This window comes from Oncorhynchus masou, unplaced genomic scaffold (genome assembly GCF_036934945.1).
Source record: "Oncorhynchus masou masou isolate Uvic2021 unplaced genomic scaffold, UVic_Omas_1.1 unplaced_scaffold_3___fragment_6___debris, whole genome shotgun sequence".
In the NCBI taxonomy this organism is placed as follows: Eukaryota; Metazoa; Chordata; class Actinopteri; order Salmoniformes; family Salmonidae; genus Oncorhynchus; species Oncorhynchus masou.
In genome coordinates this window covers 97113-125000 of record NW_027016623.1, presented here as the reverse complement: position 1 = coordinate 125000, position 27888 = coordinate 97113, and the positions used below count along the sequence as shown (strand labels likewise).

Genomic DNA, 27888 nt, shown 5'->3' with positions numbered 1-27888 from the left:
TGTCACGGTATCTCTGTGCATTTAAATTTCCATCAATAAAATGCAATTGTGTTCGTGGTCCATAGCTTATGCCTGCCCATACCATAACCCCACCGCCACCATGGGGCACTCTGTTCACAACGTTGACATCAGCAAACCACTTGCCCACACGACCCCATACACGTGGTCTGCGGTTGTGAGGCCAGTTGGATGTACTGCAAAAATTCTCTAAAACAACATTGGAGGTGGCTTATGGTAGTCAGCATGCCAATTGCACACCCCTTCAAAACTTGAGACATCTGTGGCATTGTGTTATGTGACAAAACTGCACATTTTAGAGTGGCATTTTATTGTCCCCAGCACAAGGTGCACCTGTTTAATGAAACATGGGACCAGCACTTTACATGATGCATTTATATTTTTGTTCAGTGTATATAAATGATCACAGCTCATGATCATGCCATTATTAGTGTTGCTAACAACCAACCTGACTAATTCCCTCTTGGTCTTCAGTGGACCACATGAGGGTTACCCCAATGGACCGGGCCACCACCTCCCTGCTCAACGTCTTCCAGGGCAAGGAGTGCGGGGCGGAGGGCTCATGGCGTCAGGGCCTGGAGCAGGATGTCACCCCCACCCATGGCTGTGCTGCCCTGGGCATCCGGCTGCCCCACACCGAGTACGAACTCTTCCGCATAGAGCGAGACTATGCGAACCGCCTCCTTCTCTTCAATGGCCAGAGGCCCACGGATGGCTCCAGCCCTAACCAGCTCCACATGACAGCCACCTCCTACCAGGTTCCCCTGGTGCAGTGTGCAGGGGCTTGCCATGGGCCAGCGGAGTGGAGGGAAACTGACGAGCTCCAAAGACTATGGAGCAGCTGCTGCAGACACAGAGGCGGGGTAGCCTAGTGGTTAGAGCTTTGGACTAGCAACCGGAAGGTTGCGAGTTCAAACCCCCGAGCTGACAAGGTACAAATCTGTCGTTCTGCCCCTGAACAGGCAGGTAACCCACTGTTACCAGGCCGTCATTGAAAATAAGAATTTGTTCTTAACTGACTTGCCTAGTTAAATAAAGGTAAAAAAAGAGATGGTGGATATGGTTAGACTACTGCTTATTGCTGCTATCTCCATTCCGCATCTCAAGTCGGAGTAGCTGAATGTTATTGTTGTTGTGGAGCAGCACTTCATTGACTGTGTATTGGACTTTCAGACTATTTGAATACAGCATATGTAATTGCAATGTTGAATTGTCACATTCTATTATTCAGAGTCGTGTTCAGTAGACATCAAAAGAAGAAAACGCTTTGATAGGAAGTGAAACTGGGAAGTACTGTACTTGTCCAGGAAGAAATGCATTTTTCCTATGGTGTGCCCAACACAACATAAGTTGTCTATGGCCGTGATTCAATCTGACTGTGATTTGTCAACAATGTGCCATTTAAATCAGCGATAGACAGTTTCTACATACATTTTTGGACTTATAAATTAATTATATATATTTTTTATTTAACTAGGCAAGTCAGTTAAGAACAAATTCTTATTTACAATGACGGCCTACCCCGGCCAAACCCGAACGAGGCTGTGACCCAATCACGGCCAGTTGTGATACAGCCTGGATTCAAACCAGGGTCTGTAGTGATGCCTCTAGCACTGAGGTGCAGTGCCTTAGACCACTGCGCCCCTCAATACACATAGATTCTTGAAGACTATAACTTATAAATGCCACATGAGCTTAGTTCAACTGTCATACCCAATCAGAACCCAGAATAACTTTTTTAAGTACTCCAAAATTTGTAAATGTAAACTCTCTATTGCCTCAAAACATGGTTGAAACTATACATTTGATATAAGAGATGGGCGGTGGCTTTGTTATAGATTTAACTGCTGATTGGCCCTAATGACCTATTTGGTAATTTCCAAATGAGCTGACATATGCAGCGTTTACCATGAATGCAGTCTCCGCAAAGATTGCCTTTAAAAGCTGCATTGTTGACAAAGCGCAATCAGATTGAATCCTGGGCTGTGGTATCATGTTTCATGCAGCTCACTTCAATGACATTTGCATGTTCAACACAGAGTTTGCTATTTTGGAGTTAACAAAATGGAGGTTATCGAATACAAATGAAGCCTTGCTCTTCCTCAAAGACAAAAGATAAACAAAGATGACAAGCCACGAGAATGTTAAAGATTTTATTTATTTTTCATCAATGTTAAATACCATGGGACAGGACTGCAAGAACGTATATCTTTTTGCCTCACAAGGGATATAGAATTTGTGTAAAGAAAAAAAAAAAATCTTGAAAGAATAGTAATAATAATAAAATTATTTTTTTTATAATTGTGTTTGTCAGTAGGGAAAAGGAAAAGTAGGAGACACCTATATTCCCAGCATACTGTATATTTTCACATAACTCAAGAAAAACCAAGATTAGAAGAATTGAGTGAAAATGAGAATGTTTAGGCAACATGTAGCAGAGTCTTTTGTTTGGAAGGCTATTTCTTCATCCCATTTTCTTAAAATTATTAAAATAACAGACAAGACACTGAACATTCAAACTCTTATTAAAACCACAGAGAGAGAGAGAGAGCTCATTTTTTATTTATTTTTTTGCTTCCGATTTCAACCAAGGTCACAAACCCAGTGCCCCGACTCACCTGTTATCAATGCTCTGACAAATGTACAATTTACATTTTCCCCAAAACATCCCTCCCCTGATTCCTCACCCCCCAAAAAAGATCAGGAAAAACCCCCAAAAAAGGAGAAAGCTCATTCTTCTGTTTTTCCACGTGTACTAACCATGTGAGATTGTAAAAGGCGAGGCCTGCTTATGATTGGGTACACAGAACATATGTACGTAGGCCGTGAGCTGGCGCTACGGCCAGGCCCTTGGAGACAAACGAGCCCATGCCGGCTCACTTTTCTTTTCTCTCGCTCCACCCCTACAAGACAAACTTCCCTAGGAAGAATCCGATGAAGATGGCTGCTATGACGACCAGTAGCGAGGGGAGGGAACTGGAAGAATGCTGTTTGCTCATCGTGGCGCCCGAGCTGGAGACTATGTTGTCTGACCGGTGGGCCTTCCTCATCCTCAGGCCCTCGTCCTGAGAGAACAAATACTGTAGGTTAGAACCCCAAAGCTTTCCCACATGCCACAGCCATAGGCCGAAGCCAATCATCTTAACAAGAACATTGTCTTCACAATATGTTCGTATATCGCCAACATATAATACTGTCCTTATACCGCCTCAATCTTAGACATCACACAACCTATGACCATACCTTGAGTTGTCTGTTCTCGTCTGAGAGTTTGCCCACATCATACTGCAGCCTCTTGCACTCGTCCATCAGTTTCTTCATCTCAGAGTCGTCCACGGACGCGCTGATTGGCTTGGGCGCCGACGTGCCGTCAGTGTTGGAGTTGAGGACGGGGGCAGCTTTGGTGGCATCAACATCATCCTGGAGGCAAGGAAAGTGGAAAAGGGTGGTGAAGAGACAAACGTGAACAACAGGCTAGTTTCCCTGCTGACATTGCTGTACATTCCAACCACACAAACTCAACAGGCTTTAGAGTAGACCAAACTTCATGAAACTGTTAAGCAGATGGAAATTATTTTTTTAATTAAAAAAATAGTGTTAATTAGTTTGAAATTAGTATGAACTACTATTCTAATTACAACCAGCTACGGCAGGGGAATAATTATTTTGGGTAGATGAAGTTATTTCTAAATTATATATATATATATATATATATAAATTAGAAATATATATATATATATATATATATATATATATAATTTAGAAATAATTCTCATCTACCCAAAATAATATATATATATATATATATATATATATATATTTTAAACAAACCTTTCTCTAATCCACAAATTAATTTCAACAAGAGAAAAAAAAAAAACATTTGGCGCGGCACTCCATTGAATTTTGAAAGCCTAGTGTGACCCTTCAGCCAAAAGGTTTGCCCACCCCTGGCCTACAGTGAGTAAACGACACCTGAACTTCAACTTCCTGTCCTGCCACAAACCTGCCACTCCCTGCCTCGCACTGAGCTGGGTGCTGACATGAACTCCGGGAGGTCGCTGGCTGCCAGGTGGTGCCTGGTTCCCAGGGGGGTGCAGTACTCTCCGGGGGTGAAGGCTGCTCTGTCGCCCAGGTGTCTGGTGCTGAGCTTGGGGGTCTGCTCTGGCCCTGGGGTGATGAGGGGTCTGCCCATGGCCCTACCATGACTCTCCCTGGTACTACCGCTAGGCTATCGCACGAGGGGGAGGCACAAGCAACATGCATGCCAATAGATCATGTATATAGCTTTAGATTGTTTAGTGGTTGCTTGGATTGTAGGGTAGAACATTCGACACTCAATGTATTATAAACGGTTATACACTCTTACTGTGTTGAACAAACAAAACGGACCTATCACATACTAGGAACAAGCGGTGAGTATTTCAGATATGACTTTGGGGAAGTTTGAGGTAGAAATTCTGGTTAGTACAGCAGCTATTTACTTATAAATCATCAAAAATCCATGATATCATTAGCACCCATCAAATGACTGTACCTAGGCAAAGGCAGAGAAAGGAACAACCAACAGTAACAGGGCAAGGAGAGGGAGAGAAATCCAAGTAGAATCTAGGAGAAAATGTGAAAAAGATGCATTGACAGACAACATTGACCTGTGGCTGTGACAACAGTACAATATTGGAGGTATAATATCAAACAATTATAAACTGGGTGGTTTGAGACCTGAATGCTGATTGGCTGAAAGCTGTGGTATATCAGACCGTATACCAGGGGTATGACAAAACATGTATTTTTAGTGGTCTAATTACGTTGGTAACAAGTTTATAATAGCAATAACGCCCCTCTAGAGTTTGTGATATATGGTCAATATACCACGGCAAAGGGCTGTGTCCATATATATCACACCTCCTCGTGCCTTATTGCTTAAATAAATGTCAGCTGATAGAATTTCCACTCCTTTGGAAAGTCCAGCCTTTTCTACTGTACACTACCTACCATTTTATCGTTGTCAGTGGGCAGTTCGAACACACATCTCAGCTTGGAGTCCATGAAATCATCTGGCGTTGCATCTTTCCACTGTGGAGATTCAACAAGTAGAAGTTGAGATTGACAAGTAGATGATAAGGTGAACAACACGGATCGATCAGTTGATCACAGGGACCGCTGATGGAATAACAATGAACATGCAATACTGTCAGTTACTTATCTATAGACATTAGAATGTGGAAATGCGGATATATCTGTGTAATATGCCATTTGCTGCCCTCTGCTGGAGAAATCATAAAAAGCATTTTGAATACAGTACTGCAGGATTCTCCAACTGGCAGACCAAATTATTTTATTTGGCCCACTAAATTCTGAGCGAAAACAAAATATGTCGGGGGGGGGGGGGGGTGACATAAGACTAAAAATACCAGCAAATCAGCCCCAAGTGATTTTAATTTTGGAAATCTGTTCCAAAGCATTCCCACGCATAAGAGAGATACAGTATGTGATTATATATCAAATGCAAACAAGATTTTAAATGATTATGTTTTAGTGAAATAGTATATCTGTTTGGGCTTCTTGCGGTCAACAGTATACAAATTATTTGTAATTATGATCAAGCCCCCTGACCAGCCACTGAATCTAGTTGATGATCCCTGCAGTACTGAAACCTGTAAATATTCAAAAGCAGGTTTTCCTTTGATGACATAGCTACTAACATAAAGCACAACATGTATTTGGTAGCAATGTGGACAGGAAAACTTACCACTGCATCCATGTCTGTAGCAGTGGATGGTGCAAAGATTGTCTGTACCATGAATTTATGTTTACTTTTTTCATTGGGGTCATAGTCAAAGGGCTGCAGCATTACTGTTGAGACAGAAGATATGGGGTCAAAACTGGTGTCATGACTATGCATACATATAGGCCTACTGATACATGCATTTGACATTTACATGCCTGATTCGTCTGTACTTGAGGTGGCAAGTAGCCTAGTGGTTAGAGTGTTGGACCATTAACCGAAAGGTTGCTAGATCGAATCCCCGAGCTGACAAGGTAAAAATCTGTCGTTCTGCCCCTGAACAAGGCAGTTAACCCACTGTTCCTAGGTCGTCATTGAAAATAAGAATTTGTTCTTAACTGACTTGCCTAGTTCAATAAAGGTAAAAATTAAAGTCATACATTTAATTAAAGTGGAAATAGTGACAGGATATAATATGTTATTTTTTGATGTTGTTGACAAAAAGGGCTCGTTATACATTTGGCAGCACAGTGAAAAAGGTCTGGAAATACAAACGCCTTACCAGAGACAGTGACAGTGGCTCCTGACTCAATCATGCCGCTGTTGGGCCTTACACAGTACCGGCGAGGTGCCGTAGTCTTCACTTTGAAGCATACTTTTCGGTCAGAGGGATTTTTGAGCTTGAGGTTTGTGGTCACTACATCTGTGAAGGGACCTGCATTGGAGAGAAAGGAGATGGTGTTGAGGGTCAATGGAGTCGCCTGTACAATGCACACACAAGACGCAAATGACAACCAACGTAGACTAGTTACACGCTATGGCAAATGATTTTCTATATAGTAAAATGACCCATTAAAACACAATAGTGTTAACTGTTGGCTAGGCTCAGATAAACATGTAGCTCAAGGCATAAAAAACATAGCCAACTATAATGTGAAAATAGCCTACGGTTACACATAGTTAACTACACCTCGTTCTCAATGTGATGAGCACTAGTGATGCGGTCAACAAAATACCATAACAATGCATGAACTATCTGGACACTGTGCAAAGTGTCAATGAGTGGGATAGCTAGCTAGCATATGAGCGGTCAGTCAATCAGCTTCCTTTAGCTAGCTACTATTTCCATATTCAACAACTGCAATTTTAGCAGTGTCACCCTAGCAAGCTAGTTAAATAAATCCGTGAGAAATAGTACATGTAATGACAGGTCTAGTCAAATCAGAATGTGTTGCTTGTTAGTTGAACCTATCTATCAGGCTAGTTAATGTTATAGTACTTACATGGCCAAACAACCATGTCAGTGATTATTTCAGGCTAACGTTAGCTAGCTATCAATGATCCCTGAGTGACTGACAGCAAACTAACGTTACAGTAGTTATCCGTGTCAATGCCACAGTAAGAAGTCAGCTAACTAGGGTCACTAGAGACCATACGCCCTCCGCGGCTGACGATAAATGTTGTACAGTGATAGCTAGCTAGCTAACTGGGTAGCTAACTGGGTACAGGCCCATAAATCCTCGCTGCCATCTCAAAATGGCGGCGGTAAGCGAGAGGTTTCAGTAGGGTTGTTGAAGCTAACACATCCCCCCCGGAGTCGGTAACGTTAGCTAGCATCTATAAGTGGTAGCTAGCCACCGACATTATTTATCTTACCTTTAAATTTGAGATCATACGGCGGTTCAATAACTATGATCTGCTCCAATTTAGACATTGTGTTGTTGAAAACTGTTCCAAGGAGCCGGTGTTCAGAGCCAAAAAACGTGCACACGAGTTACAGTTGTTACGGGAGCGCGCAAAATACACATCACCGCGAAACCCGCGCTCTTCGCCTGAACCAGAGAGCAGATAATTGTATGTATGAGCAACATAAATATTCTCAAATACATTTGGCCCAATAGAAACGTGTTCCTTTTCAGAGGGTGCCTACAGAGCCAAAATATACAGTTTTCAGAGTTTTATTTAACTTGAAAAAAATAACCCTAAGCTAATAAATTAACAGGGCTGACTAGTCTCAAATGCATGAAAGGCACTGTATATTATTTTTTACATGTGTAGGACAAACATTACATTGTGTTTTAGGTACGCTTATCCACGACTATAACCATATAATTACATATAGTGACTAAGACACTACAAACTTCTTCAAGCATGCCAGTAGCCATCAAAGGTGAGCATTTGCCCACTGAAGTCGGTTACAACGTCGAATTGCAGTCAGGTCAAGACCTTGGAGAGGACAACAGGCATTCAGACGAGCTTCCCTGACATGGTTTCTGACAGTTTGCGCAGAAATTCTTCCCGTTGTTCAAACCCACAGTTTCATCAGCTGCCAGGGTGGCTGGTCTCAGATGATCCCTCAGGTCAAGAAGCCAGGACCGGTCTGTGGTTATGAGGCCAGTATGGAAGTACTGCCAAATTCTCAAAACAAGGTTGGAGGTGGCTTATGGTAGAGAAATTGACATTAGATTGTTTGGCAACAGCTCTGGTAGACATTCCTGCAGTGCTCCAGCAAAACTTGAGACATCTGTGGCATTGTGTTGTGTGACAAAACGGCACATTTTAGAGTGGCCTTTAACTGTCCCCAGCACAAGGTGCACCTGTGTAAGTATTATACTGTTTAATCAGCTTCTTGATATGCCACACCAATCAGGTGGATGGATTATCTTGGCAAAGGAGAAATTCTCACAGAGATGTAAACAAATTTGTGCACAACATTTGATAGAAATATGCTTTTTGTGCTTATGGAAAATGTCTGTGATGTTTTATTTCAGCTCATGAAACATGGGACCAACACTTTACAATTTGCGTTTATATTTATGTTCAGTACAATTCATATTAAACAAATAATTGGGCGTTGTACTTTACTATCAACAGTAACGCCTCTTGGTGGGGTGGTGATTTCTTCACCGATTTTATACTATCCGGACCGCTCGTTCATTTGTAACGGCAGTTCCTGTATTCTCCCTCCAGTTGTTACCCCATCTGCACAGACCGCTTTAAATGTAGGACCAGGACAAGATGGCGGGTACGTAGTCTATTTACGCTAGCTTCGGGAAAATGCACAATTCCGTCCCATTTTTTTAACAGTTTCGAGTGAAAGTCGATACAGCAAAACAATTTAGTAATAGATTGAGTATCTTTTGATTCCGTTTTTGGTTGTTTTTAACAGATATATCTTTACTCCAAGAGGATTCCCAGGAGGAGTTGGACGGATGTAAGTTTGTCCCTGTGTTTTCAGTTTTGGAAATTGATAGCTAGCCGTGCAATGCATGCAATGATTGCCTTGTCGGCTCTCTGGAGTTCACGGGTCTGTGTGGGCCTTGGGTAGACGAGTTGGACTGTCCCCTTTCTTTGCAACTTCTTCGATGTGTAGTGAGTTATAATCACGTCCTACTTTTTTTAAAAATGCTCTCAAAAGTAGTTTCGTAAAAGCTAACAATCGTGCGCTAGCCTCTCCGATAGCCAAGCAGCCAGCTAGCCTCCCCGATAGCCAAGCAGCCAGCTAGCCTCTCCGATAGCCAAGCAGCCAGCTAGCCTCTCCGATAGCCAAGCAGCCAGCTAGCCTCTCCGATAGCCAAGCAGCCAGCTAGCCTCTCCGATAGCCAAGCAGCCAGCTAGCCTCTCCGATAGCCAAGCAGCCAGCTAGCCTCTCCGATAGCCAAGCAGAGTAACCACTGCATTACATTTGATTATGATCGTCTCGCTTTCTTCGCTAACTAGGTTCTCAACCTAATACATCAAGCTTACATGTAGGATTGTTAACCTAGCTCGGCCAGCTAGCTAGCTACCACCCATAGTGGAGGGAGGTTTCTGTTACATCAGATATGGAACCCAGTTAAGCCCTACGACTGTAGCCTGACACTTCCTGAACTGGACTATGAGGCTTGCTAGTATTTTGCAGCCAATCTAAATTAGTATGATATAACAACTAGCCAGCTACCTATTTTCTATTACTATCCAGTATGCATATTAGACAATTTGGTGACTGATAAATTGTAGCGAAAGTGGGAAGTTTATACACCTAGCCTGGCTATTGTGGAAAAACTGGGATTTGCATTTACCATACACTGTACAAGCTAGGTATTTATGTTGCAATATGATAGATTGCTTTGTTTCAGTCGTGCATTTTGCAACATACCCATACCATTGCAAGAACAGTCATGCAACAAGTCCACCTACAGATCACTACCATCATCCTTTAGATCCCCACCTGCTTGTATACTATGTGTATTCGCTGTATTTCAAGGACTTCTTCATGTTTCTTTCACCAAATCTGTCATTTTCACTTTTGCACTTCCCCCCCCGGACTGCATTCTCCTAACCACTGTTGATATGCTAATAGATTTAGCATTGGGGCCAAGCTTCTGCCACCACTGCATGTCACCTCATCACTGTCCCTCACCGGCCTGACTGGGTACGTGGTGGTGGGTGCCTCTCATGCACAATATTCCCAATGTCTCTAATAGTTGGTGTGGATGACTACAGCTCAGAGTCTGACGTCATTATTATACCTTCAGCCTTGGATTTTGTATCGCAAGATGAGATGCTGACTCCTCTTGGAAGATTGGATAAATACGTCGTTAGTGAAAATATTTTTAACAGGTAAATGTCCAATGGAATGTTATTAAAACTCACTTTTTTGAAGACTTAAATATTTTTCTTTTTAGAATATTTAAAATCACATTTTGTTATGACTTCCAGACAGATGGTGGCACGAAGTTTGTTGGACACACTAAAAGCAGTGAGTGAGGATGAGAGGGACTGTATCGGCGTCTTGGAGAGAGTGGGTCGACTTGCTGATGACTCGGGTAAGACCCCATCGGTTTGTAAGGGGCGTTTGTTTCATATTTAACGACTGACTGTAGTGAAAACTGGCTGTTGTGTATATGAACTGGCTGTGTGTGTCTGCATGCCCTGGACATGCCCTTATTTCTGTCATGAAGTAGTCTGTCTGTTCTCTTGGCTGGCCACTAGTGCAGAGGAGAGAGACCCATGAGTGTTTTTGATGGAGGGATGTAGGTAACTGCACCGAGATGCCATTTCATACAGGTGAAAAGTTTGTCTTGAGTTTTCCAGCCAGTCCCAGTTTGCTCCCTTGGCCCTGTAAGGTGCAGGTAGTCTAAAGGTGTCAGCATGCTTCAGTTCAGCTCGCATACTCCCTTAAAATACCTTAATTTGAAAAACGAGGAAAATCGGCAATAGTGATGTTTGTCCATTTTGAGATGCTGTAGCCAGTATACACTTCCTCAAAATAGTCTGAATGAATCCAAGACAACTCAAGAAATCTGTCATTCATTTTGAAGTTCTTGCCGAAGAGCTCTTAGTCACACAATTTTTACATCTAAGATGTTTGGTGCATATTTTTCAATGAAAAAAATTGCATAAAATGAGTTGTCCCTCGTTGAATGACAGCCGTTATTGAAATTTCTCTACTTTTGACCAATCGCAAACAAAGGGGCGTAGACTTCGGGCTCCGAACTTTGACTTGCTTCCATTAAAAAAAATGTGTACCCGAACAGCCCCACAAAAAAAAGTCCAAAACGAACAAACTTATCAAAATGTCATAAAATATACACAAACTCTACTGAACTGTTTTGGCTGGGAAGTGTGCAGATACCTTAAAGGAATATAGAGGAAGGTGCATCACTGCTTATACATGTCCAGTAGGGATTAGAAAATATATTGGGATTTGGGCATTTATTAGTTGGGATAACTAATAAGTTACCCCAACTAAAAAAAAAATTGTGCAATGGTCAGGTCTCTGTAGTTCTCTGTAGTGGCCTAGCAGTGTCCTTGTAAGTGCAGGGCATCTCTTTCAGCGTAATGCAGTAGCCCTGCATAATGGTGCAGGCATACATTAGAGCAGCAACCAGTTCCCTTAACCCTGGAGTAAACTGACCATAGAGGATCTTTGTCAGTCAGTGGGCATGTAGTTGTTTAAAATACATCAAAATAAAAACAACTGTTTTCCCATCGCATCACGCTGGGTGTGCTTCGGGGACATTCTGGCCCCGCCGGGTAAAACGGAGAGTCAGCATCCTTCTCACAGCTTTTTATTAGTGTGTCTTTAAAATATAGGCTTAACTAAATTTACACCTGAAGTTAAGACAATCTTAGCTGTGTTTCTGCAGACAATTTCTTTGGACAAATAATATCCTCCTCTGGTCCCAGGGCATCCAGCCAGGTGTCAGTCATTGTTGAACACTTGTGCTGCTGTCTGATGATGAAACCAGGCCCTTTTTGTCATTGAAGACATTTGATCTTCAGGCTTTATTGACCCCCTTTTCTACTGTCCTTAAAATACCTCTTAAGTGTTTTTAAAATGTCTGACCTTTCTCTCTTCAGAGCCCTCTGTAAGAGCAGAACTAATGGAGCAAGTTCCTCACATGGCCATTTTCTGTCAGGAGAACAGACCTTCCATTCCGTTTGCCTTCTCTAAGTACCTGCTACCGATCGTGGTGAGATACCTTGCTGACCAGAACAACCAGGTAAGGGAGGTGTGTGATAAGAATACATTACATTCTCCTCTTTTTTTTTTTTGTATTGTTCAACATACTTTGTTCTGTTTTTTTTTTTTTTTTTTTTTTTTTTTTTTAATTGCCTCTCACTCGCTTTCTCTAGCCATTGGCACATGTTAGTTAAACATCTGTTCAGCGACAATAAATTAAGCTTATAGATGTTATTCTACCTAATGTTATTAATTGCGTCTGTATAATGATTGTGATATCTCGCCAGGTCAGGAAGACCAGCCAGGCGGCCCTGCTGGTGCTGCTGGAGCAGGAGCTGATTGAGAGAGGGGACATAGAGACCCTGGTGTGCCCCGTTCTGGTGGACCTGACCGCCCCCGACAGCAACGACGACGTCAAGACGGAAGCCATGGCCGTGAGTCACGTGACCAAGGAGATGCCTGAAATGGCACCCTATTCCCTATAAGTGCACTCCTAAGTAGCTTTGTTGGTCAAAAGTGGTGTAATACATATGAGAATAGAAGGTGCAGTAGTGTAGAGATGGTGGTCAGGGAACATGACCCACACAACATTATGACATTATCAGGCAGCTACTATGCCACGTTTTTAGATATGATCAAATACAAAAAGTTGAATAAGGTTGACCCCTTTTGTTTTATTTACCATAGCTGTGATTTCTAGAAGCAGCCTGCAGCCAGCATTCAAATTAATGTTTGCTCTTCTGCGGATAGTGCAAGCAAAGGGTATTTCAAAGTTGTCTGTAGAACGCAGATAGTTTTGTTGTGACATTTTAGTTCAAACCACCGTGCTGTGTGAGAAGGATCCTGACGGACAATGTATTTTGACGCTCTGTTTTTGTGGCTGTAGATCATCTGTAAGATGGCCCCCATGGTAGGCAAGGACATCACCGAGCGCCTCTTCCTGCCCCGCTTCTGTGAGATGTGCTGCGACTGCAGAATGTTCCACGTGCGCAAGGTCAGTAGAGACTAAACTAGGGTTGTGTTCATAAGGCACCAAACAAATGAAAATGGACTGAAATAGGAGGGACTAGCTGGACTCAGCACATGTTTCTTTCCCCCTGTTAACATTTTTAAATGTCTTTTGTTGTGCCTTAATGAACACGACCCTGGATTAGATCACCCCCAAGCAGTGGCTATACACTCACTCAGATTTCCCCAACTTTTCAGATTTTATTTGTTTAACATATTGTTAAATCTGCTTGGGGTTGGAGTCATTGTTTTAGAAGAGGTCATTTTTGTGTGTTTGTGGCAGGTTTGCGCTGCAAACTTTGGCGACATTTGCAGTGTTGTTGGAGGAGAGGCAACAGAGGAACTCCTGGTACGTGTTGACTTCTTTTGGTTTCATTCTTTCTCAGCCAACTGACTTGCTAACTTTGTTTGCTTCCAGCGACACACCAGGGTTTACTTAAATGAGTCATCTAAAAGCCAGAAGTTTCTGTTGCACATGCCGTTCCCAACTGCCACTTTTCCAACTCTTTCTCTGAATTCTCAGCATATTGTTCTCTGTGTTGTGACATTGAGATTGTAACGGGTAAAACATTGATTGTCCTCTCTCCACTCAGTAGCTCGACCTTGTGTGACGATGAAACTGCATTCTAAGCTTTGACTGAAACACTTTTTTTTTTAACTTGTCATCTCGCTCTCTCCCCCACCTCTCTCCTTTCCTGCCCAGTTGCCCCGCTTTTTCCAGCTCTGCTCGGACAACGTGTGGGGGGTGAGGAAGGCCTGCGCTGAGTGCTTCATGACTGTTTCCTCGTCCACCTCGCAGGAAGTGCGCAGGACCAAGCTATCGTCGCTTTTCATCAGCCTCATCAGTGACCCCTCCCGATGGGTGAGCACCGAGCAGAAATTTTGGTCAACCCACATCTTAAATGGAAACTAAATACTTAAGCGTAGGCATTAAACATTGACCTGCTGGGGCCAGAGTTCTACTCTTAATCCTCTAGGTATTTTGCTGTTAAGGGAACTAACTTGTCCACTGTATCTCAGTTGGTAGAGTATGGCATTTGCAACGCCAGGGTTGTGGGTTTGATTCCCATGGGAGACCAGTAAGAACAAATATGAAATTAAAGTGTATGCACTCACTATGCCCTGGATAAGAGCGTCTGCAAAATGTAAAATTAAACTCCCTTTTTAGAGTAAATACATTTAATTTTTACTGCAGGGCCTGTGGGTAGTCGGTAGCCCACTTCGGGGAACATTCACTTGACATATTTTACCAGGATGTCTGAGGCCAACTTCCTTATTTGAATGCACAACTTGGCTACTTCTCTTTTACAAGAGTGTCTGCTAAATGACTGTAGAGTAATTGACATGTCATACTTGTTTGTTCCTTGACCTCTGTCTCTCTTACTGTGTGTCAGGTGCGCCAGGCTGCCTTCCAGTCGCTTGGCCAGTTCATCTCCACGTTCGCCAGCCCCAACAGTGTGGGCCAGTACTTCAGAGAGGGGGAGGAGGGCAACTGTGTCCACTCACAGAACAGGTGCAGCCAATTTGGGCATCTAAAAGGGAATATTGATTTGAATGGTATTTCTTTCAGTGAAGAAAATACACCAAGCTTGTATTGTACTGCTTGTTTGTAACATGCTTCCTCTCTCTCTCGCTCTCAGTATTGAAGAGAAACCACTGAATCTGGACACTACAGACCTTTCCCTCAGCGCAAACACAGATGACCCTCAGAGGCGGGGGGATGACTCTCCTGTACGCACAAATGGCAACCACGTAGAGGGTTGTCTACAACAGGACTGCATTTCCAACCATGCCCAGGGGGACCACAGCGAGGGGGAGCATGGGGGGTTTTGCCGGACAGAGGAGGAGATGGGTATAATGGACGTGGCAGAGCAGGGGGGTGGGGAGCAGACGGCGGAGGCTTTGGCGGATGCCCTGGACGGTCCCGAGTGCCCCTGTGGGAAGGAGGCTTCCTCGCTCGCCCCCAACCCGGACTCCTCGGAGAAGGAGGGAGACTCTACCAGCACAGCAGGGGCTCAGGAAGAGGAGAAAGCCCCTTCAGTGGCTACTGAGAGCACTAAGAACGAGCCACAGCCACATGAGAAACGCACAACCTCTAACGAGAAGGACGACTCACCAGCAGACATATTGGCGCCCTCATCCTTCTCCCTCCCTGAACCAGCAGAGGAGGAGTCCCCCTACGTCAGTCCTCAGGACAATATCCCTGAGCAGGAGCTCTACAACTCCTTCCACTTCTGGAGGTTGCCCATCGCTGAGATGGACCTGGACATGGAGCTGCTCCAGCAGGGGGAGAGGGTCCCGGAGGAGCCCCCCTGCTACGTCTCCTCCAGTCAGGGCAAGGCTAAAGCCTCGGCCCCAGTCCTGGATAGGAAACAGCTGGAAGAGCTGATCGAAAACCTGGAGCCTCATATTGATGACCCCGACGTGAAAGGTGAGCTGTGCTGTGTGTAAAGCTGTATCTTGACCTCCCTGTCAGCGGTCTACACTCTACTGCTGAGATCACGAGAAGCTGCTTTCTTCAATACCATACGTAGAAATGTAACTCAATAAGAGGTGGTTATTTTGGTAACTGTTGCAATTCATGGTTGTGCATCTATTCATATAGGGACAGTGGCTCAGTGTATTGGCTGAATGCAATTATATTGTAAGAGAAGTTGTCATGGAGGGTGAAATCCCTCAGGTTATAAATAGACTAATCCTTAACCAGAGCAAGCAGCGAAATTCTATACGTTTTTTAATTATTAACATTCCTCTGCTGTGATTGGACAGAAGAATCTCTTTCACATGTAGAGTAGTGCTCCGAGCCGAACCCTATAGGCCAATGGTGTGAGAGACTAGCCTTTGATTCCAGTCTGTGTTTTTGGTGGAATTGAAACCCTTAATGTCGCATGTGAGCCTGGCACCTGGCCATTTCACACAATAGAAACCGGAAGTCATATTTGGGCCGATTGAAAGAGAGGGGTAAAATAGAAAACCGGTAGAGGTGTGGTGTGGCCTATGTTACAAATGGCACAATGAAAGGAAGAGGCGTTGTCAGAGGGTCCCCGAAAGCACTAGAAAGAAACTTCAAACTAAAGCAGTTTGTCGCTAAACAGTTTTTCCTTCAATCTTCGTTTTATGTGCGAGCCTCCTCATTGTCTGCCTATAGATGCAATCCTATCATGCTGCATGTAATGAACTCCGGTAGTCTCGGCCAGGGATGGACAACTCCTGTCTTCAGGGGCCAGAGTTCTGTAACACTGCCCTGCCATCCCTAGCAAACACAGCTGATTTAAACTAATTACATTCCAAATTGAGTCGTTGATTATTGGAGTCAGGTGTGTTGACTGAGGCACTAATCAGACCCCTGAGGACTGGAGTTACCCAGGGTTAGACCTATACTCCAGAACACTTCTGTGTTCCAGTACTTGTTTGTTTCTAAAATGGGTCACATGAATTTAATGATCTGTCACTGAGTTACATGCACACAATAATGCAATTTTTTAAAAATTTTTTTTTTTTATTGTAGGTAGTCAGATTAATATAGTAGTTTGATTTAAAATGTTTACAGGCTTTGCAAGAAGAATAATCTGATATCAGGCTAACTGATGTCACTCTGAAAAATGCAGAAAATCACCAATCTAAATAAACATTCCACCACAGCAACCATGTAAAAAAAAAAAAAAAAAAAAAAAAGGGGGTGGATCAGCTTAATATTGTGGAAGTTTGCTTCCAATGTAATTGTCTGCATCATTTCCAATCCCCCATATTTTTTATATATATTAGTTCTTCCTTTCTGATGTCCATCCAGTTTGATTTCTATTTGTAACTGTGCTATTTCACAAAAGTTCTGAACCTGTATACATTTTATAGATCCCGTAGGTTTTTGCATTGTTTATCTTGTTTTTAGTCCCACCCTGCAGCTCCACTCAATCCCTCCCATCTGTCTCTCAACATCATCCATTTCGGATTTCTATTTGCCATATATTTTTCAACGGTGCCGTGATGCTTCACAAAATAATTGAACCTTTCTATTCTCATAGCTTCTACAGATTGTAAATGAAAAAATTATTTTTTGCTAAAACAATTATATATTTTATTGATTGACTATGGCTTTTCAAATCACCCAGTATTGCTATCTGCAGCATTAGTTCAAGGCAAACGTTGCAATTCTTTAGCCATTCCTGGACCTGTGACCATAAACAAGCCACATGGACAATACCAAAATAAATGATCTAATGACTCTGCCTCCTCACAGCAGAATCTGCAGAGCTGGGAAGGTTGTATCCCCCATATATATAACATTCTATTAGTTGCAAGAATGTTGTATAGAAATTGAAAAATTAGAAGTTTTGAATCAGTGTTTTGCGTATCAATTCGTAAACCATGTGCCATGGAATGGGTACATCAAATCTCTTCCCAACTATTTTGCAATTTATATGGCACAGCTGTCAGGTTTTCTTTTTGGTCCTTAAATTAAAACATATACCAATTTAATTTATCACACTTTTCTTTAACCATTTGTGTTCTTTAATACAGGGCCGACATACAAGTTCCTTACTTTTTTCCACTTGCCTCTTCCATTTTTTTGTGGTAATGCTGCAATTAATTGGTTGTAATTTTGGGTAGAGCAGACATCTCCTGTTCAGGAGATGCACTGAAGCACAATGACTGACTCTGCTTAGCCTTGCCAGATTTACAATCTGCTCTTCCTCGTCTGTAAAGATGAGCCCCTTGTCGGTGCTTAGGGCCAGTGCAGTGGCTCCTTTCCTTGGTTTTGAGTGTGATCTGTTGTGAAGAGGGCCGGCTGTAAGCCCAGACAAGGGCTCCCTGTTGTGCATATGGCACAAAGAACGCTTGTTTGACAATGACACGTGCGCACACACACAGGCCTCGATGGGCTGTTTTATACACTCACGGTAATGGTGTCACAACAAGGAGGAATAGGTCTCCTAGACGCTTCAGGTATATCATAGAATGAGCACAGGCAGGGTAGCCTAGTGGTTAGTGTTGGACTAGCAACCGGAAGTTCAAACCCCCGAGCTGACATGGTACAAATCTGTCGTTCTGTCACAGAACAGGCAGTTAGCCCACTGTTTCTAGGCGTCATTGAAAATAAGAATTTGTTCATAACTGACTTGCCTAGTTAAATAAAGGTAAAATAAAAAATTAGCAATATGGTAGTTTCTCTAGGCTGAAGTTGTATTATTTGGCAATAATACAGGTTACCCCTTGGGCTTTGTTTCTGAACATGGTGACCGAGCAATGTGGAACTCACCTGCTCATCCATGCCCCCCCCCCCCCCTCCCTTCCTGCAGCACAAGTGGATGTCCTGACAGCTGCTCTGAGAGCCACAACCATGGACTCTCACCTAGAGGATGCCTTCCTGGAGCCCCGGGACAGCCAGGGGGGAAACCACTACGACAACCCCTTTGGAGTGCACCAGATGCCCCTTATAGGACACCATTCAGACATGGAGGTGAGTGGGTGGAATGGTGTCACGCCTATAGAGAGAAATGAACTGTAGGGTTGTCATGTTTGACCTGTGATTTAATCCCGGTGTCTTTGTAGAGGCGAAACTCCACCCTGCAGATGCACCATGGCGATGACTCTGAGCTGAGCGATAGCAGCTTCAGTCCAGAGGACGAGAAGAAATCCAAGCATCAGGACGTGATCCCTCAGGCCCTGCTAGACCAGTACCTGTCCATGACGGACCCTTCCAGAGCTCAAACGGTGGACATGGAGATCGCCAAGCACTGTGCCTACAGCCTGCCTGGTGTGGCCATGACCCTGGGCAGACAGAACTGGCACTGTCTCAGGGACACCTATGAGACCCTGGCCTCTGACATGCAGGTGTGTCTACGCTCCTCTTCTGTCTTGGCTACATCTCACTGACACCTTCTGTCAATTGTACTGTAAATGTTTTTGAGGAAAAATACGGGTTTTCTCTTCAGAAGTAGTTTTTGCCCCCCCCCGGTTCCAGTTCAACCTCAACACTCCTCACCATGGAACACATTCACTAGAACACCACTTTGTGGAACGTTTAGGTAGATCTGGATTGTGTATAACTGGCATGCCTCGCTCACTTGTAGCGTAAGCTCTAATTGTGACGCTTGCATCTGCATGTTCCATAACGTTGGTCCTCCTGAATGTGCCCCCATGGTTAGTATGTAGCCAGGCAGTGTGGCTCTCTCACTGTGGTCTATTTCCTCCTCCCCTGCCAGCTGGTTGCTGTCAGGGAGGGTGCTTTGACAGACTGGACCTAGACTGGAGCATGGCTCAGGTTTGCTTTTCTTTCTGGTCCTCCTCAAGCACCTTTGTATTGTGATTCTCCAAGCCCAATGTGTGGTTCCTTGGCTTTCCAAATGCAGTCCTCCAAAAACAAACTTTTATCCTCTTACCTTTCAGTTGTCAACACCAAAGTTTGCCAGCCTGCAAGGAATGACATTTTGCCCTAGGCACAACAGCTGAAGGGCTTGACACTATTGGCTCAGACTCTCAACCCCCCCCCCCAAATCAGCGAGTTGGAAGCCTGAGGACTGGAGTTGGCTCGCGGTGTGATTCCCCTATGTCTCCGGTGCTGTCTCCCCCTGGCCGGGCCGCACCCTTTGTCCCACTTTTATACACGCCTTCTAACATCACTGGGTCTTCCTGGGCTCTAATGTCTCTCTCCCTTCTCCAGTGGAAGGTGCGTCGGACGTTGGCCTTCTCCATCCACGAGCTGGCCCTGATCCTGGGGGACCAGCTGACTGCTGCGGACCTGGTGCCCGTCTTCAACGGCTTCCTCAAGGACCTGGATGAGGTGCGGGTAGGGGTCCTCAAACACCTCTACCACTTCCTTAAGGTCAGTCGGCACCTCTTTCTTTGGCACTCGCATCCAATAAGAGAAGACTTGATCAATATTTTAAAAGAATACGAATAGAAATGATCATTAGAATGGATGGGTTACCTTTTTATTGTGTTGTCACGAGGAGTTGACTGCAGCTCATAATGGTTCATATTTCCCGTAGTAATGATAGGATCCAGTGTGCTGTGGTGTGGTCCTCAGGGGATCAACCACCTCTCTTTCTCGCTCCCTCTCCCTCTAGCTGCTGCACCAGGACACGCGGCGTAAATATCTGTACCAGCTCCAGGAGTTCCTGGTCACAGACAACAGCCGCAACTGGCGCTTCCGATCAGAGCTGGCAGAGTAGGTTCTTCCCTGTTACCACACTTCATGTAATCCATTTATTTCCCCCTGTGACCTTAGTTGTCACACACGCCATTAGTAGCCAGAGAAGTAGCACGACATAGTGACGTTCCTGTACTGTATGGGTGAGGGAGTTATTCATAGAAGTAGCTTTTTCCAAGATGTCTGTTTTGGTGACATTAGGTTCTATGGGTCAGGGTAATCTGTATCTCCTCTGTGTTCTCAGACAGCTGGTGTTGTTACTGGAGCTGTACAGTGGTCAGGATGTGTATGACTACCTTCGACCCCTGGCCTTCAGCCTATGTCTGGACAGAGTATCCTCTGTACGCTGGACCTCCTACAAACTGGTACGTCACAGCCAGCGACACCCCAGTCCCCCCGGACACGGTCACGGCCTTCCTGATGTCTTTCTTTACCAGTAGACCTTTTTGTCTTAGTTTGGACACACCTATACATTCAAGGGTTGTTCTTTATTTTTACTATTTTCTATAATAGTAAAGACAAACTAACCAAGAAAGTGTTAAACAAATCAAAATATATTTAATATCATATTTCTTCAAAGTAGTCACCCTTTGCCTTTTGATGATAGCTTTGCACACTCTTGGTGTTCTCTCAACCAGTTTCACCTGGAATGCTTTTCCAACAGTCCTGAAGGAGTTCCCACTTACGGTGAGCACTTGTTGGTTGCTTTTCCTTCACTCTGCTGTCCAACTCACCCCAAACCATCTCATTTGGGATGAGGTCGGGTGATTGTGGAGACCAGGTCATCTGATGCCGCTCTCCATCACTCTTCTTCTTAGTCAAATAGCCTGTACACAGCCTCACAATCTCAAATATGGACTCATCAGACCAAAAGACTGATTTCCACCGGTCTACTGGCTATTGCTTGTGTTTTTTGGGCCCAAGCAAGTCTCTTCTTATTATTGGTGTCCTTGAGTAGTGGTTTTCTTTGCAGCAATTTGACCATGAAGACCTGATTCAAAGTCTCCTGAACAGTTGATGTCTGTTATTTGAACTCTGAAGCGTTTATTTGGGCTACAGTTTCTGAGGCTGGTAACTAATGAACTTATCCTCTGCAGCAGAGGTAACTCTTGGTCTTCCTTTCCTGTGGCAGTCCTCGTGAGAGCCAGTTAACTCTAATGAACTTATCCTCTGCAGCAGAGGTACCTCTGGGTCTTCCTTTCCTGTGGCAGTCCTCGTGAGAGCCACTTTCATCATAGATCTTGATGGTTATTGTGACTGCACTTGAAGAAACGTTTAAAGTTCTTAATTTTCTGCATTGACTGACCATGTCTTCAAGTAATGATGGACTGTCGCTGTTCTTTACTTGTTTGAGCTGTTCTTGCCATAATATGGGCTTGGTCTTTTACCAAATAGCCATATCTTCTGTATACCACACCCGTATCTTGTCACAACACTACTGATTGGCTCAAATAAAGAAAAAGCCTTGAATGAGTAGGTGTGTCCAAACGTTTGACAGGTACTGTGTGTGTGTACATACACTACGGTTCAAAAGTTTGGGGTCACTTAGAAATGTCCTTGTTTTTTGAAAGAAAAAAATCATATTTTTTTTGTCCATTTTTATAATAACATCAAATTGATCATAAATACAGTGTAGACATTGTTAATGTTGTAAATTACTATTGTTACTGGAAATAGCAGATGTTTTTTTTTTAAACATTTTTTTTAATGGAATATCTACATGGGTGTACAGAAGCCCATTATCAGCAACCATCATTCCTGTGTTCCAATGGCACGTTCTGTTAGCCATCCAGGTTTATCAATTTAAAAGGCCAATTGATCATTAGAAAACCCTTTTGCATCTAGTAGTATTTCGTAATGTTACACCACCACATCTTTGGTAAATATTTATCCCTCCCTACCATTTCCACATATCTAGAACATTTCTCATGTTTTGCTCAACATGCAGAGCAGGGCGACGTCCTGCTTACAGACATCAGCAACAACACAATTCAAGTCTGCTAAAGATGGCCGCTATTGTCTCTTCCCAATATTAGCCTTTCACTGAGGCATACCCTGATTGGGAAGAGATCATAGTAGTAGTTTAGTGATCACTCAGCACAAAAAAAATCACTATTCCGTTCAAGACGTCACCCCTCTGTATGATGTCATATTACTGAGTCCATCTTGTAAGTTCTCTGGGCTTCATTTACCCAGAATTTGATGAAAATTGATACACGAAAAGGAATACGTAATATTTATTGTATATTGTTAGGTGAGTGAGATCATCAGGAAGGTGGCGTCGTGCCAGGCGCTGCTGGCAGACTTCCTGAGTGAGCTGGTAGAGAAGTTCTGCCACTCCTCCAAGTGGTCGGGACGACAGGCCTTCGCTTTCATCTGTCAGGTGAGGACATCTTTGGCGATAAACTGTGTATATACCGGGGTTACCATTTTTAAGCTTGTTTAGAAGTTATTTGTAGCTACTTTTAAGTAAATACCTGCAGTCAACTTGTGCAATACATTAGGAAATGAAGCACATTGCGCTGTTCCTTTTCACCCGTGACATTATTTTTCATTATGAAGCTTACCGGTAGTCCCCAGTCACATGTTTGCTTACAAGCACACAACGATGAGTCTGCCAGCAGAGCCCTGTGAGTCACTCACTGTTGTGCAGCGTTCACCAGGTGATCTAGTTACAGTATGGAATTCATAACTAAATGTTTACCAGCTAGATATCTTACAACTATTCAGTGAACTGTCTAAAATGTGCTAAATGCTCTGCGGTGGTGTATTTGGTTTGCTAATTTAGCTTCTTGCGACATCAAGTTTCTCTTGGTAACAGTGGAGTCCCCTCCTGGATCAATAGCCTTGCGGTCTAATATTTGTTTTGTATGTGCAGCAAAGTGTGAGTAGCATTTTTGTGTTACTTGTATAACTTTGCTCTGGGATGTCTGTCCTGCAAATAGTATCTCAGACTTTATAAAATGTTCCCAATTTGCTTGTTAGCATTTAGCTAGCATTTGACATGAATTCTTTATTTAACCAGGGTAAAGCCCATTGAGACCGTTTTATTTTTTATTTTTACTTGTTAGCATCACTATTACTAACATTTGGATTAAAGGGATTTGACAACAGTGCCCCTTGTGTTCAGTGCCAGTATTACCAAATATCCCGGGATGGCACAAGGTCGGTATGACAACCGCCCAAGCCTATTCATCGTTCTTCTTCTCTTGTCATCTCCTGGCCTATACAACACCAATAGTCATCCAATAGGCCTAACCAAATAAACAAGTTAAATTCTGTCTGAACTGCTTTACTTTCTTCCCTTTAGAGTGGTGTATGTTTACGATCCTAGAAAATGACTTGGGCTGTATTTATTTCTCATAGGGTAAGGTAACGTCAGCAGTGTTTTGCACGGTCGTTGACAGGATATCTGCCATGGTTTTTTGTAATCGTTTTTTTTTTTCATTGGAATTTCACAATTTTCTCCAACATTAAGAGCTACAGTTACAAAGGTATATAAAATAAGAATAACAAAGAACAAACAGACAAATTAAACACAGTTTCAGTTTAAATAAAGGAATTAGGTCCAACACATGGTACGTACAGTGTAATCCTGAGACAAGTCATCTACCACCACTAAGTCAATCCTTGCAGCGTAATGGCTGATAAATCAGGTTCTAGGTAATTCAAATAAGGTTCCCACACTTAGAAGAACTGATCTGTTTTAGGATGTAATGTACATGTCAGATTTTCCAATGGAACCCGTTCAAATAGTATCTTATGCCAGTCCCTTCTATTAAGGGATCTTGTCATTAAATCCACTTTAAGAGGATGTTTTTCATCACTGTGATGGAAAGGATTGTAAAGCCTCATCTTTGCCACCGAAGTAACATGCCTATTGGGGAGAACTAACGTCAAAGAAATTAGGTTCAATTCTAGGGTCCCCCCCCCCCCCCTTTAACATTAGACCAGTACCTTTTTGTAGTTTGTCTACGGTCACATTCCAATGTGTTAGGGTGCCTGTATCAGTTTGACATTTTAGACATGGATGAGGTGCTGAAAGCTTGTCTGATTTGGGGATGTATGCAACCTGTGTATTCTTAATTGGATTGCTCTTGTACGATTACAGCTAGATAATGTTTTGCATATCTCCAAATGTCCTCCCACATCCTTGTCAATAGTAATAGAAAATTACCCCCCGCCCCCTGTGTCAACAGTTTAAAAAGGACCTTAAAGCATCACAATAAATGTAGACATTTTCCTTTGTCATTTTGGACAATGAGAAACACATCAGGGTGGCTTATCAAGGTGGTGCTCTTCAAAAAGTGTCTTACGTGTAGAAAGCAGGAGAAAGTCCAGCTCAACCGTCTCCTCAAATTACAAAATATTTTCAGCAAATTAAAAAGTTCTGTCTGCCTATGCCCTTTATTAAGCCAAATGTTAGCCAGCAATCCAGGTACAAAAAAATCTAGGTGGTTAAGAGCAGAGGTTAGTTTGGGCTTTCCTAAAAAAACAACATTGAACTGACCGCCATGCTTTGAGTGCGTTAAGTGTAATGGGATTATTGTAGTAGTCTTTTATAGATTTTGAAGCTTCTGAAAAATACAAGATCTTGAGCACAGGCAGGGTAGCCTAGTGGTTAGTGTTGGACTAGTAACCGGAAGGTTGCAAGTTCAAACCCCCGAGCTGACAAGGTACAAATGTGTCGTTCTGCCCCTGAACAGGCAGTTAACCCACTGTTCCTAGGCCGTCATTGAAAATAAGAATTTGTTCTTAACGGACTTGCCTAGTTAAATAAAGGTAAAATAAAAGTCTCCAATAGAATCTGGCAATATTGTCGTCTGAAGTCTTGCCTTGTGTTTACTCCATATGAAAGAACTTAACCAGCCGTTCATGGCTCTGATTACCTTATTGTACCGTAAGACTGAGACAATTTGGATTGGGTAAAGTAGGTCAAATGTTAATTTAAGAGGTATACTCTACCCATCCATGAAATCAGAAGAGTTGCAGCGCTCCAGATCCTGTCTCATTGTGTCAAATAAGGGAACAAAATTGTCTTGTACATTTTGCTGGAATTGAGGAATTATGAATATACCCAGATACATTAAACTTGGAGACTATTTTTGAAAGGAAAGGGAGGGGTAAGACTACCAAGTGGCTTAGTCTCTGATCTAGTAACGTTGATCTTGTAGCCTGAGAATACACTGAATAATTCAAGAATATTAACAAGCGGTGTAATTTGAAGTCTCTGGGCTAAAGATGAATATCCAAACAGTCAGCTGCCAAGGATTTTTAATTACAGTTTTTAATTGGAGGTCCATTTTTTATTTGAAGAGCCTTTTAGTTTCCCCACCCTCATATTACACAGTGGACTAAGTTGCTATGGTAGCTATGAGGACACTGCTTTCAACGGGCCACTTGACATTGTCCTCAACATTTTATTTGATAACACGAGTGGCACCATTCTCTGTTCCACAATGTCTATTGTGTTGGAGGACAATGAGATCATGATGACTGAGTGGTCAAGTGTGTTAACGCACAAACACAACAGAAAGCGCGTGTGTGTCGTGCATGCACACACAGAATCACACACTTCCCCCCCCAATCCATCTCTGAAACACACACACCATCCTCCCTCTCTCTTTCTGTCAGCTGGCGATTGAGGATGACTGTGTGTCGTTGGAGCAGTTCACGGAGCATCTGCTGGCCCCTTTGTTACAGCTGGCCTCCGACCCCGTTGCCAACGTCAGGGTGCTGCTGGCCAAGACCATCCGTCAGAGCCTGCTGGAGAGAGGTACGTACACACACACCTGCTCCTCTGACCAATTCCATAGTTAGACCTAGGAAACAAGCAAATATGACTTCATTTGTTATTATAAAAATTAATCGTATTTATAAAATAAAGTACCTTAACTGCACCCACACAATGCATAGTGAAATTGTCTGGATGGTGTGAGTGTATATAGCTATGCCATTATTAATCTCCAATAAGGAAACATGACAAAGTATGACTTCTCCATATACCGTCAGCTTAACTGCAGTTGAACCCTGGTCACATCGGTCCTCTTCCTGTTGTCCCTGCAGAGTACTTCCTGCATTCTGCCAACTCCCACCAGGAGGCGCTTGAGCAGACATTGGTGGCCCTGCAGATGGACCTGGACAAGGACGTCAAATACTTTGCCAGCGTGCATCCTGGGAGCACTCGCCTCAGCGAGGACGCCATGAGCACCACCTCCTCCACCTACTGAGCCCAGAGCACCGCTCGCCCCTCTAAACACACACAGGGTAGGGTGCAGAGGGCTTGAGGTAGCTTCTGTTACTGGCACTTCTACTTCTAAACAGCCACAAGGGGAGGACCCATGAATCAATACAACAGATACATTTAGTGCTTTGATTTGTTTTATATATTTTTTTGCCACAGAAGCCTTAAGTGTCTTCCTTAAACTGGAAAATACTTGAATGTCCGGAGTGGATTCAGTGACTAACAAAACAAATGGGGGGGTGATGAGGGGACGCATGGGGCCCGGCGCTAATAAGGACCCCCATCAGTACCTCTCCTTCCCGCTCTCTTTCTATCGCTCTCATCCTCCCGAAACTTAGCGGAAAAGCCAGTATCTCACAAGCTTTATCGAACCACATAGCAGGACGACTGTCTCTAACTCAAAACGTTTAAACGGTGTAATGTTTCTGTGATTGCTTTTTCTTATTGATACTGTATAAATGACTCCTATGCTGCATATATTAAAAAAAACAAGACTTAAAAAAAATGTCTGTACCATCACAGCCTTTTTCTGTGGACGTAGCACGTCTTCTCCTGGGCTCCTGCCTCCATTGTTTTAACTCTCTAGTGCAGCACATTGTTGTACCCATAGACAGAGGGCCTCCCCCTGGCAGGCAGGGGTCCCTGTTTTAATGAGAAGTAAATGTATTTTTTTATTATGGATGTCCGTTTTGCGGTGTTTTTTTTAAGTAAGCGGAGAGATATCCAATTGTAAAAGGTCAGCACACTTGAAACGTGGTATTTAACCTGAGAATAAAATACTGCGCCGCACCCCCGGCTGTTGTACCCTATTCTGTACATATCTCCAGCACCTTCTCCATTTTGATCAACGATCATGTATAGTATTGTGATACCTGTCGCAACATTAAATAAAAAAGCAGGCACAAATTTGTAGGTGTATTTTGTTTGTGTTGGAGGGGATCTTTGGAACACATGTTTCTCAGGATATTCTTAACACCAAAGAGGAGTTTTATAGACAACTGGTGCCCGGGCTGGGATTGAATCAGAATGTGGATTACAGGCATTGTGGCTTTTAAAGGCATTTTACAGTAAACGTTGCCGGCTCAATCGGAAATTGCCTTAAACGCCTATAACCCGCGAGCAGAATGTTTCCCGGTCCTTGTCAGACTGTTTTTAACCGGGATTCAAACCTTATTACACCCTCCATGTTCCTTCTCTTTCTGTTCACTGGTTGCTCTCATTGGTCACTCTAAACTCCGCCCACTGTTCCTTTTAGCTAGAAAATGATTAGTTAGAAGACATTGACTCAAACCAGG

The 27888-nt window shown here is 43.3% G+C and overlaps 2 protein-coding genes across 6 annotated transcripts; one reads left to right on the top strand and one right to left on the bottom strand.

Moving 5' to 3' along the window:
* Positions 1-2155: 2155 nt before the first annotated feature.
* Positions 2156-7555, bottom strand: LOC135538933 (vesicle-associated membrane protein-associated protein A-like). Its single transcript, XM_064964812.1, has 6 exons — positions 7400-7555; positions 6306-6458; positions 5768-5871; positions 5011-5091; positions 3262-3438; positions 2156-3083 (listed from the first exon to the last, which is right to left on the bottom strand). The coding sequence occupies exons 1-6, from the start codon at positions 7455-7457 to the stop codon at positions 2922-2924; spliced, it is 735 nt and encodes a 244-aa protein (XP_064820884.1). The 5' UTR covers positions 7458-7555; the 3' UTR covers positions 2156-2921.
* A 1114-nt stretch (positions 7556-8669) lies between these two features.
* LOC135538931 (serine/threonine-protein phosphatase 4 regulatory subunit 1-like) lies at positions 8670-27499 on the top strand. Of its 5 annotated transcripts, XM_064964810.1 has the most exons (20): positions 8726-8768; positions 8913-8957; positions 10086-10157; positions 10261-10345; positions 10445-10551; positions 12089-12240; positions 12479-12625; positions 13078-13185; positions 13483-13548; positions 13903-14061; positions 14594-14712; positions 14840-15630; positions 18497-18657; positions 18750-19031; positions 19861-20022; positions 20267-20367; positions 20594-20714; positions 22604-22732; positions 25984-26125; positions 26416-27499. In XM_064964810.1, the coding sequence occupies exons 4-20, from the start codon at positions 10287-10289 to the stop codon at positions 26577-26579; spliced, it is 2970 nt and encodes a 989-aa protein (XP_064820882.1). In that variant the 5' UTR covers positions 8726-8768; positions 8913-8957; positions 10086-10157; positions 10261-10286; the 3' UTR covers positions 26580-27499. The 5 variants fall into 5 exon arrangements, with proteins under 5 accessions (XP_064820881.1, XP_064820880.1, XP_064820878.1 ...); XM_064964809.1 differs by lacking the exon at positions 10086-10157 and having other exon boundaries at positions 8670-8768; positions 12089-12231; XM_064964808.1 differs by lacking the exon at positions 10086-10157 and having other exon boundaries at positions 8670-8768.
* The last annotated feature ends 389 nt before the right edge of the window (positions 27500-27888 follow it).

Bases quoted from the DNA above. Each gene is read 5' to 3' on its own strand.
- LOC135538933 (XM_064964812.1), bottom strand. From the start codon at position 7,457: ATGTCTAAATTGGAGCAGATCATAGTTATTGAACCGCCGTATGATCTC. The intron at 3,439-5,010 runs GTAGGTAGTGTA...CCTTGCCTCCAG, and splicing joins CCACTGACAACGATAAAATG to GATGATGTTGATGCCACCAA. The intron at 3,084-3,261 runs GTATGGTCATAG...TTGTTCTCTCAG, and splicing joins ACGAGAACAGACAACTCAAG to GACGAGGGCCTGAGGATGAG.
- LOC135538931 (XM_064964806.1), top strand. The intron at 8,958-10,209 runs GTAAGTTTGTCC...TGTCTCTAATAG, and splicing joins CCAGGAGGAGTTGGACGGAT to TTGGTGTGGATGACTACAGC. The intron at 10,346-10,444 runs GTAAATGTCCAA...TATGACTTCCAG, and splicing joins AGTGAAAATATTTTTAACAG to ACAGATGGTGGCACGAAGTT.